Raw genomic sequence first — 22,304 nt, 5'->3', positions numbered from 1 at the left:
TTCTTGTTTTCCTTTGGAGTTGCTCAAGATTTGTGTGAGTCCAATGTATAACTCCAAAAGAGTATGTGAGTACTGGGATGACATAATGTGTTTATTGCTTTAACATTATCTTATTTCACCAGTGAATGAAATACAAGCATAATAAACACAACAACTGTGATAAAAATATATAAATAAAACTTGATATTAATAGAATATGTAAAAGTTCATGTCACACGTTTTGCCTTGTGACGGAACACCAGTGTGCGGTGGCACACCGGTTGCGGAACACTGCTTTAGAATTTGGAGTTATATGGAAAATTGGAAACTGAATTCCAGTCATTGACCAAACACTATATATTTTCTGTATAGATACAGCAATGGAATTTGGTCTTGAGGAATGTGCTACTGTAGCTATAAATTGAGGTAAAATCATTAACAGTAAGGGAATAGTGATGCCAAATGGTTAAACCATCAGGAGTTTACAGAATGAAACTTATAAATACTTGAGAACTTTACAGCTGTATACCATCAGATAGGAACAAGTCAAGAATGTGATTAAGAAAGAATATAGTTTAAAGAATGAGAAAAATTTTTAAGACAAAATTGAATAGTGGAAATACCATCAAAGCAATTAATACTTGGGCCATTCTTATCAAGTGATTTACTGCTGAAATTATTAAGTTGATCTAGATGATCTACTTGATAATGAACTGATTACTACAGGTTCATTGACCCCTTTCAAGTTTCCATCGACCCTGTTGGGAACTCCTGTATCGGATTAATAATTTTTAATGAACCATTTTCAATTAGTCCCTAAGTTTAAACTTTCAAAAATGACTTGTGTGGGTCAATATTGGCCACTTTGGGGACATTTAGTATAGAGTATAGACTGTAGCCTAGCAACAACTCATTTACAGATATCAAAATTGCAGAATGGAACAAGTAGATCTTGTTCCTTTTTCAATGAATATGAATACTTACAAATAGACATTTTTGACCAACAGCCAATAGGAAACACTTTTTGTTAAAAAATTATGATGGTTTGTAGGAAAAACCTTATTGAGTTGTGTGAATATCATGATAAAATAAAAAAATAATATATAGACAAAAATTTTGGAAGAATTAGAAATTGTTTATAATTCTAATATTTTGTCTACTGTTGGAGAGAATACTAATGATAGAAAATGGAAAATGTTTAGTATGATCAAGTATTTTTTCATTGTTCTGTAATGGATGTGATTGAAACAGATGAAATTTTCACATAATCACCTATTTCTTATTTAATCACTAATACGTGATTAAGTGAGGATTTACAATATAAGTAATTGTTAAAAATTTTGTCTTTTATATAAAATTAGATTGTAAGAATTTTTTTATTTTAAATTGATAATATATGTAATAGATGTGTTTTTATGATTTTAATATTATGTATTTTATTTGTTACAAAGTTTTCTTGCTTTGATCTCTCCCCATGACCTCTGATTTGGGGGATAAGAAGGAAGTGTGTGAAGAATTGCAACAAACTGTAAGTTATTGATTTTTAATGTTAAAATTGATTATTGGATTTATTAAACATTTTATAATGTTCCACAAATCAATTAGAAGAAATAAGTTAAAAATTTTTAAAAGTGATTTGTTGATATATTTGTTACTTATTTTTGTTACTGCTCAATTAAAGATTGTTGTCTTTGTTAGTAAATTTATAAGCCAATTAGTATGAGGCAGATTCAATCAATAAGGTTAGTTGCGCTGTTAAAGGAAAATTATGTAGTGTTCAAAAGTTAAGACTTAATAATATTGAAAGAGTATGCAGTAATGCAACCCTGTACCAATAGTTGTCCCTGCCAGATAGTGTTCATGTCCAATATGTAGTTTACAAAATGGAGTTGCTCATATCAAACTGCACTGTTTGATTTTTGAATACTTATAAATTAGTTCATTGTAGATAGCATGCACAATATGGCAAATTGTGTATGTCAGTACAAAAAGCTTGCAAATGGGTTAAAAAGTTTAAGGAAGGTCAAACAACAAACAAGCATAGACAAGGAGTTATTTAAATTTTTGAATCCAAGCTTTTTGTAGCAACGTGCATAATTCTCCATATCTGCATACATCCTGCAATGGATCTCACTAGAACTAATGCCTTAAGCTGTCGAAAATTGTTTAACAGCTTTCTGTTCAATTCTAATGCAGTTTGATAGGGCAGTGCTATTTTGTAAAATGCATAGTGGATACAAATACCATCTGACAAGGATGACTATTGGTACATTGGTATAGAGCTGCATTACTGTATACTCTTTCAGTATTATTAATCTTAAACTTGTATTCTATGTTATTCTTTTTAATAGAGTTACTATTCTTATATATTTAAGTATTTAAGTATAAACTTATTTCTTATACTGTAAAATTTATAAGATAAATATAAATTGCTTCAGTATAAATTGCTTGGATGAATTAAGTAATTAATTTAAAATTTAAATTTTGTTTTGTTTTTTATTGCTTATTTATCTATTGACATTAATATATCTGCTTATCTATCTATTGACATTAATCTAGTGTAGGATATTTGTAAAAATAATACAGGTAACTCCCGTATAACACGGTAGTTACGTTCCAAAAAATTGCCGTGTTATGCGAATCCGTGTTATACGAAACAAAGAACTAATACGAAAAGGAGGGTTAGGTTCCAAAAATTAAAAAACATGCTAGTATATTTTCATAATTAAGATAAATATCTTCATTAAAATTTTTTTAAGTGATACATATTAATATAAATTAAACAATGTTTTCTTCGTCATCACTAAAAACACTATTAATTAACCGAGAGCGTTTTCTTTTTGGCAAGTTATCCTTATCCTCTGAGCATTTTTCTGCATTATCTTCAGATCCATGCTTTACCTTTTGCAAAATGTATGTAATTTTAGATTGCTTGCTTCTAGTTAAAAGGTCTTTATAAATTTCCTTATATGGTGCTAAGCACTTATGAAGAATAAAGCAAGTATGGAATAAGGGAAAAACATTCGGCAACATCAGAAGCAGAAGCGTCGCGATCTGGCAACATTGAAACAAGTTTCGAGAAGGACCACGTGTATCGACAGAAGGCGAGAAGAGAAAATTTACATACTTAAGTACTAATAGTTCACGAAAATAATAATTTTCGTGAACTATTATTACTTAAGTATGTAAAAATTTATTACATTTCCTGTTGTACGAGGGTTTTACCCAATTCTCAAACCGTGTCAGAGTAAATCCATGCTATAAAAGTACCATGTTATACGGGGGATGGTACCAATTCTCGAACCGTGTTAGAGTGAATCCGTGCTATAGAAGTGCCGTGTTATACAGGGGATGGTACCAATTCTCGAACCGTGTTAGAGTGAATCCGTGCTATAGAAGTGCCGTGTTATACGGGGGTTACCTGTACATTCTTCTGGTTGGATCTCAGGGTATTAGACTTAATTCACAAATAATTTTTGTTTTAGTTACATCAGTTATTTTATTTTTGATTAATTTTTTATCAACTTGCTGTCTAGTTTTCTTTTGAACCCAGTTATTAATTTAAATTTTATAACTATGTTGTTTAAGACCAAACAGGCACATAAGCCAACAAGCAGAGCAGCAAGTAAATGTAGTATCATTAATAGTAACATGTTAAAAATGTGTTAAACCAATGTTAAGATGTTAAAAAAATGTCAGGATGGTATAAAATTATGTTAAGTGCCTGTAGAGGTTTAGCTGATGGTCTGAGGAACAAATGTTTGTTTTTTTTAAGGGAGTTTCATTTAGAGATTAATAGGGTTTCCCAAATATAAATATGTTTTGTGTGTTTTAACAGAGAGATGTCATCCAAGTATGGGAAGAATTATCTTGTAAAATATATTTTGCAAGGATTTTTTCCATCTGTCTTTTATTAATGGTTTTTTTATGCTCCAGAATATAAAATTTAAGCTGTCTAGATGTGTCCTTATTTACTTTAAGACATTTATTTATGGGCTGTATTGTTGGCTTATCATAAATACTTGAATGCTAAACATAGTGAATGAGATCTGTTCATAATTAACAATCTTTTTAAATTAGGAGCTGGAGTAATTGGGATGATGTACCCCAAAGAAGCAAATTTTGTCAACAAATTATTTATGTAAAGTATGACTGTGACACAGTATTGATATTCACATTTGGTGTAGATGGTATGGAATGGGAATACACATGTGCACACACTTTATTATGTATACAACTAAACTTGATAGTGTTATATCCAGTGATGACCATAGCTAGTTTGATTTTATTTAATTCTAAATTTAATAACTGCTGATGATTTAAGAAGATAAGTTCTATAAATCATAGTACTAATAGTACTGTACATTTGTATAATTGTGATAGAAAGGCATCTCTAGGGATTAAATTGGAAGAGGCATTGAATTTATGAAATATACCAAAACTTAAATTATGTTTTTGATGAGTAATGTATAAATTCAAAATCACAGTTGTATATTGTATACACTCACATTCAATATAAGAACTAATAGAGGGGTAAATGTTGTTAATTGAGCAGAAATTGGTCAGATACTTTTGCAGTATCTAGCCATGCTATGTCATGAACATAATGCAAATGTAAAAAAGGGAATTTTATGGAGTAGTGCCTCCTGAAGATTTTTATATTCTAAACTCTTCATAAGTATTTTGGCTAAAACTGAGGAAAGTGGGAAGTCCATTAGGAAACTTTGCTTTTATAAATATAGTGGTACCAGAAAAACTGCATCATGCATAATTGTTATACTTCTAAAAATAAATTTTACTAAGTACACTAATATGACAAAATTTGTTTATGATTTGCATCATACAGGCTCTCATCAAATCAATGTCATGAAGATACTGTACAGTACATGACAGTGATAGAGAACAGAAATGGCTAATAAAGTATTACAGATCCAGATTTTTTTAATAACAATTCTCTTCTATGTTTTCAGCTATTTTACTGTGGGTTATGATCTTATAAGTGTCATTTCATTGTTTACTTGATGCTGACTAATTGTAGTAGTACGTGCTTACATTATTTTTTATGTATCGTACTTACACAATTTCATCGTCATCATCAAGTAACTTTTATTGTATAAGGATTATTTTCCCATTACTTTTGGGTAATACAATATTTGTATAATAATTGTTAGTTATAACAGTATCATTGTAAACGGCATTTTAACTTTTCCAAACAAAATTTAAGGCTACTTTAGCCTGGTACAATTTGAATTAGATAACTATTATATTTCTGTTATAATCAAAAGTAACCTCTATCATTATTATAAATACACCTGTAACAAAATTATTTGAATTAAAATATTTTCCATATATTTTTTAAGACTCAAAGGGAAAAAATAAATTACATTATTCCTGTACAATAAACTTTTGAAAATAATTACACAAATTAAATATTGTCTTTATGTCAGATCTGTGAAAAAATACATATATGTACTTTTCATCTTTATTATTTTCCAATTTAAGATCATATCTATATTGTAGTTCATGAACTTTTGAACTTGTATTATTACATTTCTAACAATTTCCATTAGACAAATCATATATAATCTTATTAATTATAACAAAATCTCTGTTTAATCTCAACCATATAGAAAATTTTTTAATATTAAATGGAAAATTAAGGAACAAATAGATATTAATTTGTGGATAGTTTAAAATAATACTGTACCATTCATGATTTTTTACCTCTAAGTTCATCTATATATTCTACCAAGGATATCTCAAAGACATTCTGGATTAATTGGGAACAAAAGATATCACTAGTCTTATTTCTCTCCATGAATGGTCCTATAGAAAATCCATGTTTATTCATTATACAAGAAACCTGACCTACCCAGTTAGTTTACTACAGCTTGTTCACTAGGGTGGAGCTTATTTTCACAGTTTGGAAATGTGAATCTCCTATCCTCTATTTCCATTTGAATATATATAGAAAACATTCGTGCCAAAAATCTACTCCATTGGTGAATATTTACTGGTAGCTCAATGTCACTGAAGTTTTATATGTTCCAAATAGTAAGGATGAGCATATGGCAATCACAAGCTTCAACCACAATGTATCCATTTTAGTACAACAGTGTAAAACTGTAGTTGGTCATCTCAATAAATAAACCATTAAATTAATCACACATTAGTTATATGACATTCTCACAAAATTAATTTCTGTCATGACTCATGATTTTTATTTTGCTGACATCATTAAGTCTTGCTGCAAATGTTTTTCCTGTTTCTGGTTGAGGTTGACTCAGTGATCCATACTGCTTACATCAGCACCTATTGGCTATTTGGCATGTATGGACAAGTTCAGGCACATCATTGAAGGACTGCTGATATCATTAGATGCATAGACTATATAATCCAGAAAGTGCACAAGCAAATGACATAATACATTTTTGTTCATTTCGGCAAAGTTATTAAATAATAAATATGGTGGCAGCAGCAACTAGATCTAAAACTGAAGTATACCTCTTTGGTTCAACAGTACCTGAATTAACTGGCAGCAAGTTGCCATTCTTATGTCAGGCTCTTAATTTGTTTTTACATCACCATCTTCAACTGAAATAAATTATCAGACAATCATCAGCTGTTACAGTCAAAAAGCTGGCAATATTTTATGAAATGGTAAGGATCCCAATGATGGATCCATGAAACTGCATAACTAAACTAGAACAAACATTTGAAGAATGGTGTTTGCTAAAGAAAAACAAGGGGTGACAGTCTGACAAATAAGGCTGAATTTGTAGTAAACTAGATGAACTTTTTGACATTTCTCATCTTAGAGCAGTCGAAATGATAAAAGTTCCAGAGGATCATGAGTTCTTGTTAGCTCAATGTGAGAGGACGTAAAGGGTCAATGGTAGGTGTGGATGCAAAATTAGCTGCAAAGGAGAAATGATCAGCACAAAGACAGGAACAGATGCTTAACAGAAAATGTAGAATGGAAGACTTGAAGAGAAGTGGTGAAGAAATAGCAGACCTAATATCCTTAAGCAGCAGCACAAATACTGAAGAAGAAGATTCAAGCTGTAAAAGAGACAGAGTAACTAGTGAGGAAGCAGTTGGAGGCAGAATATCCAGACAGCAAGAAAGAGACCCTCTCTGCCTCTACCAAAATAAACTGATAAAATTACATTGAACTTAGTACTGAAAATTTCAAATTTTGTGAATTGTGATTTAAAAAATTTTTCATTGCATTTTAGTTTGTAATCCATCAAGTTTTTGAATATTGTAGAGTCTACATGACTATTTAATTTGTCTGTAATTGTACAAAAGTGAAACAAGTCTGGTTTACCAAAACAGATCTTGTATGTTTTCAGTTATCATAAATTGCTCTTTTTATAAACTTTTTGGTCATTGAGCTAACTCTAAATATTAATTTATCAAGTTCAAATTTCTTCTGTAGTAATTTGAGACCAGTTAGAATAGTTCTGGAGGGTAGGACCACAAAAAAGTAAGTGATTTATTTTCTTATTTTAAGCACCACCCCTATTGTTCACGTTTTGATATAACATTTTTAATAAATTTCAAGGTAACAATTCATTATCTCTTATTTAAAAAAAAATTGATTATTCTCTTTATATAAAATGTACACAATCTGAATCTATTTAAACTCTAGTCTGAGGGCTCTGTCAGGTATATTGTATTACTTACATCTTACGAATAAATTACAGTAGATCCCCTATAACACGGTAGATACATTCTGTGTTTTATGAATTCCATGTTATACGAGTCACTTAAATACATGAGCCAATCACAGCCTGGCATGTGTGCAATTTAGAGACTACAGCTGTTTGAAAGGTTTTCTTCCATAAAATTAACCGATTCTAGACTAATTTGATTCAATATTTCCAAAACACGTATAATTTTTTGGGAATAATCCATATAAACTATGCTATAAACAAAAAATTGTAGGATTACTTACCAAGTGTGCACCGTTCGATGATGCCATTGCTGATGCTTGTTTTCGTCACGGAGCGGCTCATTGCATGGCGGGCGTGTGTTTCCTGAAAGTTATTCTTTCTGCAAAAAATTTGCTGAACTTTGGAGACATCATTAATAGAAATATAATTTTTATGGTTGATGAATAATAAATGTCTTTTAGTAGGTCTAGTGCTCATTTGAACTCAACGGTGTGTGCAATATCTGCTATTGGTCTAGATTCAACCAATCCTGTCACAACATGAGTCGGTGATGATGTTTTACCGTATTATACAAGTCTCTTTTAGCATGTTTATATGAATACGATCGCAATTTTTTCACCATGTTATACGAAACCGTATTATATGAACCTGTGTTATAGGGGGGTCTACTGTATTTTGTACTGCTTCTGAACTTGGATATTTAGTCAAACCCCAAACTGGTGAGGCATAACCTATAGAGTTCATCATAATAGAATTAAATATCTTAAATTGAGTGATGCGATTTCTCAATTATAATTATCTAAATAATATAAACATATTTGTAATCAATATATAGGTTTTTGGACACATTTTTTATATTGTTTTTCAAAGGATAAAATAGGAATTAATATGACCCCTAGAATTTAATTTCTTAAACCATTTTTAATTTCTCTTTCTTAATAAAAAAAAGATATATTTCTTGGGAAGTCTACCTACATTGCAAAATACCATTACATACGACTTATTAGAATTAATTTTTAGATCTAATTCTTCACAAAAAAACTGCATGGCCAGTATCTTTCTTCATAACACAGCCACTGTGAGCACACTCAACACCAGGGCTGAGGAGTTGGAGTCAGGAGGAATTTCTGGCCAGAGGAGTCAGACTTGGGGAAAATGTGTCAACTCCGACTCCAGCATTTTAAATTTAATTTAGTTTTTTATTTAAATGAAAGAAAATTTATTTTATATTTAATAATTTTTTAAAATGTTTTTGTATTTTGTTATAATTCATTTATTTTAAATACAAAATGCAACAATTTAATTTATTAAATATGAATCAATAGTTTTCTTTGTAGTATTTGTGTTTAGTAGTTACATTATTTTGACCCAATTGAATTTGAATATTTTTGATTCATTCCCATATTATCACCCACTCTAAATAAGTACTCTATTTTTCTGAATGAGCCAGACTAATTGATCAAAGTATATATTTTTCTTTTCTGAACAAAGGGCTGAAGTAGCTAGATCGCACACTTTTTAGTTGGAAAACTTTTCTGGAAAGGTGAAATTTAAGTGCAAAAGCTATACAGTAAAGATATGTAGATGTAGAATTTTATCACCCCCTGTTTCCTCTTATTAAATATTTGTTAAAAATTAATTTTTTATACAAATAAATATTAATGTAAGTTAAATATTAAAAACACTAACTATAAAAGTATTTGGGTAAATGCCCGGGACTCCTTTTAGAGTTCAGAGTAGGGTAACCCCCTATGAAGTGCCTCTGCCCCCCATAAAACAACTTGGTATTTAATTTTGTCGGATTTGGAGTTGAGTGTTTTTTATCAACTCAACAGCTGTGCTCAGCACTACGTCATCTGCATACAATAGTGAATATACAACCTGCTTGTCAATTAAGAATCCATCTTCATCTCTCTCAAAACAATTGTTAAAGCCAAACATAAAAGTTAAATAAATGTGGCAACCAAATGTCTCCCTGAAGAAGACCATAATGGGTTTCAAAGGCTGGGCATTGAATAGCTTCCTGTTTGATGATTACATTATAATAACCAAATAGTATTTGCAATTGTAAGTTTTTTAGCTGCCTGATATTTAGACATTTTTCTTTGTAAATTTGAAATAATAATTGTATCATAAGCTTTTTCAATGTCTAAAAGTAATGCAAAGACTTTCTCTTTTTACTAAGTTGCAATTGGATAATTGCAATTAAAACAAATAAGGTCATCTGAGTACCTCCATTTTTAACAAATGCAAATTGAGTAGGATTTCTGTAATTATTCTGTTCAACCCAAGCATTAAACTTTGTCAATAAAACTGAAGTAAGTAATTTACGAAAACCTGATAGAAGTGCTATTGGTCTATAATTTTGTGACAAACTTTTCTGTGACAAACTCAACTAAAAAGTTTTCTTTGTCTTTTTTAAACAACATATACAAACTGGAAGTGTTCCAGTCTTCTGTATTCTTACTCTTATTATAAAAATTATTAAATTGCCTAACCAAGAAACCACCAATTTGTTGGCAAATTTTTAATTAAAAAATTGGAAACATAATCGTAGCCTGGAGCAGTATTATTGTTTAGTTTTTTATATTATCACTCACATTAAATAATTCTTCATATGTATTGTATATTAACTGTTCACTGTCCATAGAAAAAGGAGTATTTCTACTTAAATAATTATTTGAGAAATTCTTAAAATATTGTAACCAACTCATAAATGGAACTAACAAAGTCTCACCCCCTTTTGAAACTGACCTATGAAAATTATTTATAATATTCTAAAATGTCTTTGTATCTCTTAGGCCACTCAGTGTATCACTTATTTCTGTAAAATAGTTTAACTTTTTTGTTTTTAAAATCATTTTTATAAATTCTTTTGCTTGCTAAGTATATTTTTAATGGCTGGTCTGAGCTCATCTGTCTAAACTGCTTTAAACTCTTTTGTTTTTTCCAATTTATAGTAGTAGCACTTTTATTAAACCACTTTTGTTTAAACTTTGATGTTTAAATTTTTTAAAATTCCTAAAACAGTATGACTCTAATAATAATACTTAAGATAATTCCTAGGGTTCATCTGTAACTCCTGGGTTATTAAATTGTGAAGAATTTTCAATTTTCCTCAAAAGCTTTTGTTTGTTGATATTGCCATATTTAACTTTATCTAAATTTAAGCTCACTATGGTTTTCTGACTGTCACTATTATTTACAAGACAACCAATTAAATTCAGCTGTACTGGAAAATGATCTGAATCATTGAGGTTTAACACCTCCATACTTAAGCACCAATGAACTAAAAATTAACAAATAATATAATCAACTACTGATTTAACAACATGAAATGCAAAGGTATATTCAGCTGCAATATCACCAGTGATTTTATCTTTGGATAGTCTTACATGATTAATGCTGGGGTTTTTACATTTATATACAGAATCCAAGTTCTTGCTGATACAAACATTAAAATCTTCACATATAATCTATAAATTTGTAATATTTGAACACTGCACAACCATTGTTTGAATTTCTTGAAGACTTGCCACTTTGGATATTTTTTTCTCCTTCAACAGATAGTGATTATACCAATCTTCAATTCTCCCAAGTTGACCAATACATTGGTCGGATCTCCATTAAAGCAAGGATACAATTTTTACTTATCTGATACTTTAACAGCTGACCTATTTGTTTTTTTTATTAATAATAATTGTCCTCCAGCTGTTTTATTAAATCATTTACTTTCTGAGCCTTCTTGAATAACACAAAATGTTCTTGTTCTAAGTGTGATTTATTTTCTTTGTTCATTTTAACCATCCAAGTTTCTGAGAAACCAATAATAGAATGATTTCTGATGTATTCCTTAACCATTCTCATATACAACTTTTTCCTGTAACCTCTGAGCATTCCAACATCCAACAGATGCTATAATTTTATAGTTTAACTTACTTATGCTTAAGAGAAATCATCATTCAGTTCATGATTATTATTATATTTCTCTGTCCCATATACTTTTTTGGGTTCAATGTTTATACCTTCCTTATTTTCTACCTTATAAAGTTATTTATGGAGGAGAGCTGTACTCAACCAAGGATGCTGATGAAGTTTGCTAGTGACTTTCTGGAAAGTTAAAGATTATGGAAAATATTGCTTTTTTTTTTTTTTATGTGGTTATATCGTTATTTCTGCTGATTCTCAGTATAGAAGAAAACCCTGGTTCTTAATTCCATACTCCTCCTGATTCACCAGTTCAGTTTTCTAATGTTAAGAGTAAGAGATGTCATTCTCCTAGTGAACCTACATTGGAAATTACAAAATTGGACAATTTTTTTCCTGCTAAATCATAATCTAGTAAGTTGATTCCTTATGAAATGCTTTCATATTTAGATGAAAGTTTGATACACTCCTTAATGCTTAAGTGAGGTGTCTGCTAGAATTGATTGGTTTATTAATCTACATAATAAAAGTGATGAATGGTTGACTGAGATTGAAACTAAATTGGAGGAAATTTTTAAGTTTAAGCAGGAATCTCAAAGCAAAGATAGTTTGCTTTTGCATAGTGTTGATTCACTGGCAAATGAGTTGCATAGGAAAAACATAGTAATTCAGAGTCTAATGGAGACTGATGATCTGAGTAGCAAGGTACAAGAGCAGTTTATGATAATAGTCAAAGAACCTAACCTATTCCAATGACAAGGATAACAAAGCTTTATAAATCAAATAATATTCTGGTTGAGTTATCTGACTAACTAGAGGACAGTATTTATGTGGTTGAGTTATTATCGTTACTGGATAAAAAATTAATTTTTAACAGAAAAAGTAAGTAAGAAAAAGCCATTCAAAATTTGCAAAAGTTAAAATCTTCAACGACTTGTGTTGGAGATCTAGACTAAGATGCAAAAAATTATTACCTTTCTACCATCAATATAAATCTGAAAAGAGGAAAATTCAATTAATATCAGACATTTTGACAGTTGCTATTCTGAAACGTTTACTATAGATTCAGAGAGGAATGAGCTTGTGAATCTTAATTTTTTGTTACCACTTTGAATGCAGAACCTCAAAGTCCCCCTTAGAGTTTAATCAAAACTTTCATAAGCTTAAAATAAAAATAATGGTGTGGAATTGCCAAGGTATCTTTTTATTTAATGTAAATGACAGAGAATTTGTTGATTATCTTCTACAGTATTTAGTTTTGGGCCTGACAGAGGCTAAATCGAAAATAAATAAGATTTACCCAACAATGAGGGTATTTGAAAAGCTGGCAATTAAGGCTTCAGATAGAGAAAGGCAATCAGGATGTCTTTTTTTTGTATAAATGAGAATTTAGGAGATGGGGTTCTGCTGAAGGCAATTCAATATTTGTCATAAGACTAATTTTTGATCAAAAGAAATTTAGCAATTTTCAAAATCTAATTATTATTTTATATAAATTATAAATAAAGTGTATGTTAAGTGGACTGCAGAGTGTCAGATTTCTACTAATGAATGAATAAGCTTTTTGAAAATGAATTTTAATATAGTAGTTTGGTGTTTTGCCAACTATGAGTTAGGATAATTCTTCCTTTTTTTGGATGTTTCTTTCTCATTTGACTAACTAAAAATGGCAAAATTCAAAGATTGAAAAAGGTTCATCTCCTGGTATGGACAGAGTAAAAAATGAATTTATTCAATCATTACCAAGAATGGTTGGTTTGCAAATTCTTAGTTTGTTTAATAAAATTAAAGAGGTGGTAACTTTACCGGAGATAGGGAAGAAAGTTTTATTAAAAATGATTTTCAAGAAAGGTGAAAGAACTAATAAACATAATTATTATCTAATAGCATTGTAGAACATGTTTAGAGAATTGTTTACTAGTTTATTATCAACTTGATTAATAAAATGGCTAAATGAGCATAATCTTTTTTCAATATTTTAAGGTGCCTTTGTTCAAGGCAGGAGGACAATTTATAATACTTTCATTCTTAATGGCTTAATTCAATGTGTGTTATCAAGGAAAAGGAGGAAAATTTATTCACTTTTTGTGGATTTAGAAAAGGCATTTGATAATGTTAACCTTAATTTATTGTGGAGAAAACTTTATAATTTGGGACTCTCCAGATCCTTCATTACTTTGCTTCGGAATTTGTTTTCTATTACTAGTTAGTAAATAAAATGAGATTTTTAATTCTACTTGCATAATATCTAGTAGAGGTTTACCCCAGGAAGAACCACTAAGCCCTTTGTTGTTTATTTGTTTATAAATGATCTTCCAGAGATATTTCATTGTTCTATCTTTCGGGTTTTTACCTAAATGTCATGGATGAGTTGCATTGTTTTCTATACACAGATGATGTATTATTACTAGCAGATAAGTCATTTTTACAGAAGAAACTGATTTTATTATCTGATTATATGTTGAAAAATAATCTTTCTATTAATTTTCAGAAAACAAAGGGATTGGTGTTTTGTAATGGAGGAAGACTTCAGAGAACTAATAAAATTTTTAAGAATGTAGAAATTAATTTTGTTCCTCATTTTAAATATTTAGGATTGAATTTTTCCTCCTCCTGGAGTTTTTAATTATCATTTGGATAAAATAAAGAAAGATCTACTACAAAAGACAGGTTATCTTTTGGCACTGCAGAAAAATAAGGATGAACTCTATGAATGATAAGATGTCAATTTTATAAAACATAGAGGTTGATGGCTAGTACTTCCCAAATTAGCCAAAATCTTGTTTTTCACTTCTAACATATATATGCCTGGAACCCATTAACCCTTTGAAAGAAAATCAGTTATTCTGTCACATATAATGAGTTGCTTGAATTAATGAATGTCTGTTATATGAGTCTTAATAAACTCTTAATTAGCACCAAAAAACAATAGAATTTAAAAAGTGAGTCACAATTCTTGAAGAGTTTTTACTGATTTGGAATTCTTGATTGTTGAGAATTTAAAAATTTCAGGAAAACGCAAATGTATAGTCAAAATATACAGTCCAAAAATGTACAGATTTTATACTTCAATTCTGAGGAATGGTGACAAGAAAGTTTTATTAAAATTTTTATTTTCAGTAATTAAACTATCATATTTCTGTAAGAAAACAAAACTTTGCAGGTATTATCTTATTTTACATTATAATGGCATATGTATTGCAAAGTTTGAAAAAAGTAAATGGCGATAGAATAAAACTGAATAGGGAAGTAGATTTAATTGAAAATTAGTAGCAGATCACAATGAGGAAAGATATATGAGTACTTTATTTTCTTTACTTTATGAGTACTTTATTTACTTAAATTAAAATGGATTTCATAATTATTTTTGGTAACTGCTATTGGAGAATCTGACAGAAGGACTTTGTGGGTTGAAGCGACATCTTTTATAAACAGTTGCCAAAGTAGATTATTTAAAATTAAATATTAATTCTTTTTAACTCTGTCTTTACTCTTATCAATTTCTGTTTGTGAAAATAAAGATATTTTTTGTTTTGACTTTTTGACTAATATTACCTCTATTTGCTAATCAGAAACTAGACCAGTGTAATAAGACTTATTAATAAACAAGGTCCAAGTAGACAAGGATACAAACAGATATTGATAAGAGTAAGGACATAGAGGTAAAAAGAATTAATAGTTGCAAAAGTTTTTGTGATCCAAATTTTGTTGTGTGACTCACAGTTTAAGAAGTTCTATTATGTAGTAAAGATTACAAAGAAAAATAAATAATTGTAACAATTTAAAATAAAGTATATTTTTGTATTATAGTTATACAGAAAGTTTTAAACAAATTAGAATGGTTTAGAAAAGGATTAAAAATTAATGTTTATTCCATCTATGATTTGTAGATGTCATTATTTTTTTAATTAAATAAACAAAATATTATCTACAAATCACAAATTAAATAAACAAAACATTGTCATCCACAAATTACAGATTAAATAAACAAAGCAGTGTCATCTATGAATCACAGACAAATCAGATATTTTGTTTATTAATAAATAAACAAAATCTTTATTTAATTGTCAGAAGTATCAAGTTTTACAGAAATTTTCAATTAGTTTGTTTGGTAATACAACTAGAAAAAAAATAGCAAAGAACTAATTAACATTGTTGATAGAGTAAAATTAAAAGCATAATATACAAAAGTAATAATTTTGCCAATCCAGCATCAATTAAAGAAACCAGGTGAAAATGGAAGCAATCTTGAACTTAATGAGCTATCAATACACCTTTTGTTGTTGAGAAATGTTTATTAAATAAAACACAAACATTTTCAGCCTAATACAATAGGCCATCTTCAGGTGTAACTGAATTTGAACACCTTTTTAAAAATTAAACATTTTAATGACATTTAAATGTCCAAACATTTAAATTTAAAACGAAAGTATTAGATAAATTAACAAATAAATAACAAAATAAAACACATTAAACAATTAAATACAAACAAAATCTTTTATCCAGTAACAGCACTTCAACAAAAACTTTAAGGTTTTCGGCCTTCACCAAGACCAAAAGGTTTTGTTTGTATTTAATTAATTACCCCAGTAATTTGTGAAGAACATAGTTACAATATTACACAAACTTAAACAATAACAATATAAATAATAAAATGAAATAAAAATAAAATACACAAAAATGCATCAAAGTATAAGGGCAGGTGCAGACTAAAGAATTTTTATACGTATTTTAATTTTTCTTTTATGTAGAATTTCCATGCAGAAGCTAGCCCATCTGCATCCCTGGCATTAATACAACCATCTTTTAATTTACTTTTATAGCTTTCAATTTTTTCTTCGTTTATTGCTAACGATGGTGATGCAGGACCCTGATGATAGTTGCTTTATTCCATTTATACTACATTCATTCCATTTCCTCTATTTGTGCCAAACTGGTCAAAACTGTGTTGCAGAAGGTGTATTGATAGTTGTGTATTGATAGTTCATGAAGTATTTAAAAAACTGAGTTTGATATTTGGTTAGCAATCTAGAACAAAATGAACCACTTTGTGGATATTCACTCCTGAACTAAAAGCAAATTTAATTTGCTTTCAGTTCAGGACAAAACAAATACAGCTTGCTTGGGATGGCTTTTTAACAAGTTAAAATACATTCTAAAAGGAAATCTACCAGTATGCATAAAAATAAAAATTTTTAATTACTAGTCCATTTTCTTTTTCATGGCTTTTGCAGGGAAACTTAATATATGTAATCTGTTAAATCTGCATTAGTTAAACTGCTGGAAGTTGTTTTAAGAAATTTTTGCTTTTGAAAGAAAGCTCAATTATTGCTACTTTGCTGTTGTAAATACTACTATTTTTTATGGTAAATTAAAATATATACTTGAAAACGATACAAAATTGAAGACCTTAGAATTATAACTAGTTATTTAATAACTACTTAATAACTAATTATTAAGAATTTTAAAACTTTACAGGAGAAGTGAAATAAGATTGGTAAAATCTATAATTTTTTATGTCAGTACATTTATTACCATAAAACCTTATCAAAATGTAGTTCCATTATCTGGCATCATGCAAAACTAAGATATGCATGTTTCCTTGTTATTACATGAAAAAAAAATTTGAAATGTGATGAAATGTTCCTTACATGATTATAACTGGGCTTAGGTAGGAATGCACTACACCTTATTAATATTACAACAGCTGAGCTAAACAATTAGGAAGGAGTATCATCCCTGTTCCAGAACACTTCCAATTTCTCAAGTTCTTTAAATAAGGTGTTTAACAAAGAAGGACTCCTGTCCAGATTTCCACTTTTCCTGCAGATGTAAACATTGTTTCTGAAAATCACTGCTCTTTGCTGGATTTACAGCAATATTTTGTTCATGATATTTTTTCTTCAGAGTTGGTATAAAGTACTACAAACTCTGAAGAAAAAATATGATGAACAAAATATTGTTGTAAATCCTAAAGAATGGACAGCCTTTCTTCTTCTTGCTAAATGTAGTGTACTCTTCTAACACTGAATGAAAATACTTGTATTGGACAATCATTGATTTATCATGGTGATTTTGAACTTCGTCACTTCTCTCATTCTAAAGTTTTTTCACTTGGAACTGCAGGAAGCTTCCTGTGAGAAATCTTGAAAATCCAGGACATTGTATTGCATCATTTGGATTACATGAAAAAGCTTTTCTTCCCTGCATGTTTTGATAATTTTGATCCAATCATCTCAACAGTGCATTTCATTTCTATGTGTGTGCAAAATCATGGTGGCATGGGAGAAACATTTGACTACTGACTAAAAACTGCAGAAGGATGATTTTTCTGAAGCCACATTGCACCAAAATGGATAGCAAACTCAACATATAAAAATTCTTGTTCTATACAGTGTAATCTTGTTTAGCATCTGAGATCACGATCATTTAGCTTGGCAGTGTATCACATATATGTATCACTTCAGGGAGGGCCAAAGCTTAGGTTAAACTCATGTAGAAATATGTCTCTGTATAACCACTTTACAGGATTTTCAGTTGAATCCTTATAGACTTTGTACACGGAATGGAGATTTTGTGTCAGGGACAAGTAGGACTGGTTTGGATTGTTCTTTCTGGAGTATTTTGAGACTGGTGACTCTGGTGATTGAGATACATGTTTCCCTCTATTCAAGAACATCATTCAGGTTTACTGACTTGACAGCTTTTAGTATCCTCTCTAATCTTATTGATAAAAATTGATAGGAATCCTACCCTACAAATTACTTCTGTACACCCTTCCATTTATGTTGTACCAATACTTTTGTCATTGTAGATCTTGTTAAGTCCAATTGCTTTAATCATCAATCATGTACATAAATGTTTATATATATCATGTACATGTGCAGTTCATGTGAGCCAAGGCTATTAAAGTATGAAAAAAGGAAGCTGAGTTTGATATTCAATTTATTAGCAATATGGCGACACTGGCCAGGAAATATAAGGAGTATAGGAAATTGGCATTGAAGTTAATAAAGGCGGATAGTAAGCTGGAATTTCTTAAGCAATGTCTGCTTAACAAAGTTTTCCCGATGTCCATTTATAGAATATGCATTTCAAAGGAATGTACTTCATTGAAAGAAAAAATTAGAAAAGACTATCTACATAAATCCATCAGAATTGCAAAAAATAAAAGGTATGGAATGTTACAAGATCTCATTACATTAGAAAATGAAATATATATTAACCACCCGGGAAGTCTCAATGAATTTAATGTGAAAGTGGTTGGGTTGACAGAAAAGGCACAAAAAAGTTTAAGGAAAAGATATATCAAGAAAATGACATGGATCTTGAGTAAGCAAGTACCAAAAAAGAAAAAAAACTAACGTAAACCCATTGCCTTTTGTTTTATGGGAACAAGTCCACATCCCAACTGAAATCAAGGAAATTCTACAAAAAGGTCTAACTTTGTTCCGGAAGACGAAAACTTATGGCAAACTTTATTAGTGGAAATGGAGAGAGGATTGTTAGAATTTAATGAGTTAGAAAGGGATTTTTTCCGATGGAAGACTGTTCTTAGTGATAGCACCTGCAGAATGAAGATTAAGAGAATAAAACAGCTAAAACATGCAAAACAGTGGTTGAGTGACAATGAATTGATCCTAACACGAGCTGACAAGAGTAAACATATGGTTATAATGGAAAGAAAAAGCTATAACAAAGCCTTGGAAGAATACATTAGAAGAACAGAATATGAGTGGGTAAATAAAAGCATTGTCACAAATGTAGACAGAAGAGTAAAAAAACTTGAATGAGCTCCATTAAGTTCTGCATTAACTTTTCTTAAATGATTTCATAACCCGAACCCAGCAATTCCAAGAATATTTGCCTTTGCAAAGATACATAAGGAAGGCAAAGAGGTCAGACCACCAGTGGTGGAGAAATGCAGAGGATCCACGTACATTTTGGAAAAACGTTTACATAGATTTATTTCAGATCAATTATGTAACAGTGATCTTGTTGCACATAACCCGACTGAAGTCATTAAGGAGTTACAAGAGTTAAGTTTAATGGATGAAGAAGTTGGGCCTGTTATGGATTTTGAAAGCCTGTATCCATTGGTAAAGATAGAATCCTGTTACGAAGCTTTAATTGAATTTATGCTCCGCATAAAACCAGAAGTTGGTGCATTTGAGAACGATTTGAAGGAATTAGCCAATTGGTATGTTATGAGTCCTTCTTCAGCTATGATAAGCAGATATACAGACAGAAGAAAGGCATACCTATGGGAAGCCCAATGTCAGGGTTGTTATGCGAACTGGTTTACGCAACTTAGAAAAGCATCTTGTTAATAGCTTCAAAAAATATATTGTATTTTACAAAAGATATGTGGACGATGTGTGCGTTATCTGGAGAAATGGTGAAAGAATACACGAATTCATAGAGGTTATTAACAACACCAACAATGATGGTTTGAAACTGAAACTAGAGCAGAAGAGTCACAAAAGAATATATTTTCTAGATATTGACATACAATTAAAAAGGAGATTGCATAACACCGGGCATTTACATAAAACCTATGCACAATCCTCTCTACATACCAGCTAATTCGAACGACCCACATGAATACAAAATGTCAGCATTTCATGCACTCATTAGGAGAGCGTTTACTTATTGCTCTAGTGTATTGGACAGGATTAAAGAGATAGACAGAATTAAGGAAGTAGCTTCAAATTTGGGTTACTGCAAAAGTACAATTGAAGGGCTAATAAAAAGTTATGAAAGAGGCAAGAGGTTAAGAACCGGTACAGATCAATTTAAGATCACCAAATTCACGTATAATAAAAACTTCAGGGACATCATGAAGCAAGTTTCAGACAAAAAATGCTCCAAAATTGTTTACAAAAGAGGTCCTAATTTATACAGTATTCTCAGAAACGATAAGGACAAGCTTAAGAAAGAAGAAACAGCGTGCGTGTATAAAATTTCCTTTGAAAACCAACAGTTAGGAATTATGAAGGACTATATTGGAGTCACTAGACGGAATTTGGCTATTAGGCTTAAAGAACACAGATATGACGTTAGTAAAGGACATTGTATCATGGTTTTGTCAAGTATGGCACAAGCAGAGGCTTCAGTAGTTAAATGGAATGAAGCATCTATTCGCAAGACTTTGCAGTCCCCATCATTGGCTTTGCAACATGAAAAAATTGAAATTTATAAGAGTAAATTAAGGGACGGCTGTATCAATGCAAGGGATGCTGATGGTTTAGCTTCGGCATGGAAGTTCTTTGTAAAAGAAAAGTTAAAACACATAAACCCTTAGTTCCTATCTGCCCTTTATGATGTGATGCTTTTTGATGTATATTTTTATGAATTTAATCCTTTTGTGCATTTAATCTTTTAGGTTTATTTTATTTTATTTTTTTTTATCACCTGATTTTATTATTTATATTAATATGGCTTCAATCTATTTATTATAGTTATTTTGTATATTGATTGGTTAATTTATTTTACATTTTAATTTTGAATTTGTAATGTTCAAAAGTTCTGTTTTAACACAATTTTCAAATTTGTTCGATAGCCTGTCACCTGATGATGGCCTATTCCATTAGGCTGAAAACGTTAGTGATTTAATAAATATTCTCAGCATTATAAGGTGTTAAATGTTTTATTAAATGAAAAAAGAACTCCTGATTGTCAAGCAGTGTATAGCATTTGTCAGTACATGATGGTGGGCTCAGGGTCTTTTCTGAAAAAGATATAATGTATTTATAAACCTGAATTTCTGAACTGCAAATAACTATAGTTTGTGTACATACATTGCCATCCGAAAAATACCTGCACATTGCATGCCATTCAAAGTGATACGGGCATCACTGCTGTTAAGTTGTCTTTTCTGGACATTGTGTTTTTGTGACTTTTTCCAGATACTTGCTCAGGCAGGTCATAGTTATCCTTGTCTTCTTCTATATTGGACTCTGACTCACCCTCATTTGAACATGCTAAAAAATGCTAAAATCCATTATGCTCATTGCTTACAACAATTGCTTACTGCAGCAACAGCTTAACCATTCTGATTAGTGTAGGTACTGTACCTCTACTGGATGATTTTTTATGGACATGGAATCATGCTGGAATGGTAAGCTGGAGTTTCCATGTCATGACCCTTGTGTTCTTCAATGTCACTGGCATCAGTAGGCATGTTTAATATCCTTTGTGTAATAACAATACAGAGTGTTTTTTAAGGCTCTCAGATTCCAAAATATCATCCAGATGGAATGTCACATCACCATCAAATAAGTTTTAAAATGTTAGTTAGACTTTAAGGTTTGACAGTAATGTACTGTACAGTTGTGTTCCAGTGATGTCCAACACTCTTACAGCCATTTTTGGAATCCCAAAATTGCATGTTGTTGATATTTATCTGGAATGTCCTGAATAACCATATGAATTCTCTTTTAGATGATGCATATTTCAGATTGTTCAGCATACACTTTAATTTATTTAAACAAACATTTTCAATTCCTTTTCACAGGTCTGCATAAGGTTTAACAAGATTTGCACTGTTTAAGAAGACAGTTCAAATCTTTTTTGTTAAACTTGATACTGATCTGTGAAAAAGGTTGAAAATGTTCTTTAATAGTAATTAAAGTATTGTTCAAGCTAAATTAGTTTTAGCCTAAACAGAAGTGTTTTTGACAAGACTGTCTTATTTATAAAATTGTACTGCCATTTTAT

The 22,304-nt window shown here is 30.2% G+C and overlaps 1 protein-coding gene across 1 annotated transcript in view; it reads left to right on the top strand.

Annotated features, from left to right (window-relative positions):
- The window catches only part of LOC111624882 (la-related protein 4-like), a 171,708-nt gene that overhangs the window by 9,051 nt on the left and 140,353 nt on the right, over positions 1 to 22,304 (top strand). Inside the window, exon 2 of the mRNA XM_023367857.1 lies at positions 1,431 to 1,507. Within this exon, the coding sequence (XP_023223625.1) occupies positions 1,454 to 1,507 (54 nt within the window). The 5' untranslated portion in view covers positions 1,431 to 1,453. The remainder of the gene's footprint in view (positions 1 to 1,430; positions 1,508 to 22,304) is intronic.

The sequence above is a fragment of the Centruroides sculpturatus genome, unplaced genomic scaffold (assembly GCF_000671375.1).
Source record: "Centruroides sculpturatus isolate CEXI.00-Female unplaced genomic scaffold, Cexi_2.0 scaffold476, whole genome shotgun sequence".
Lineage (NCBI taxonomy): Eukaryota > Metazoa > Arthropoda > Arachnida > Scorpiones > Buthidae > Centruroides > Centruroides sculpturatus.
Note: the sequence above shows the minus strand (reverse complement) of the source record. Positions and strands in the feature narration are given on the sequence as shown.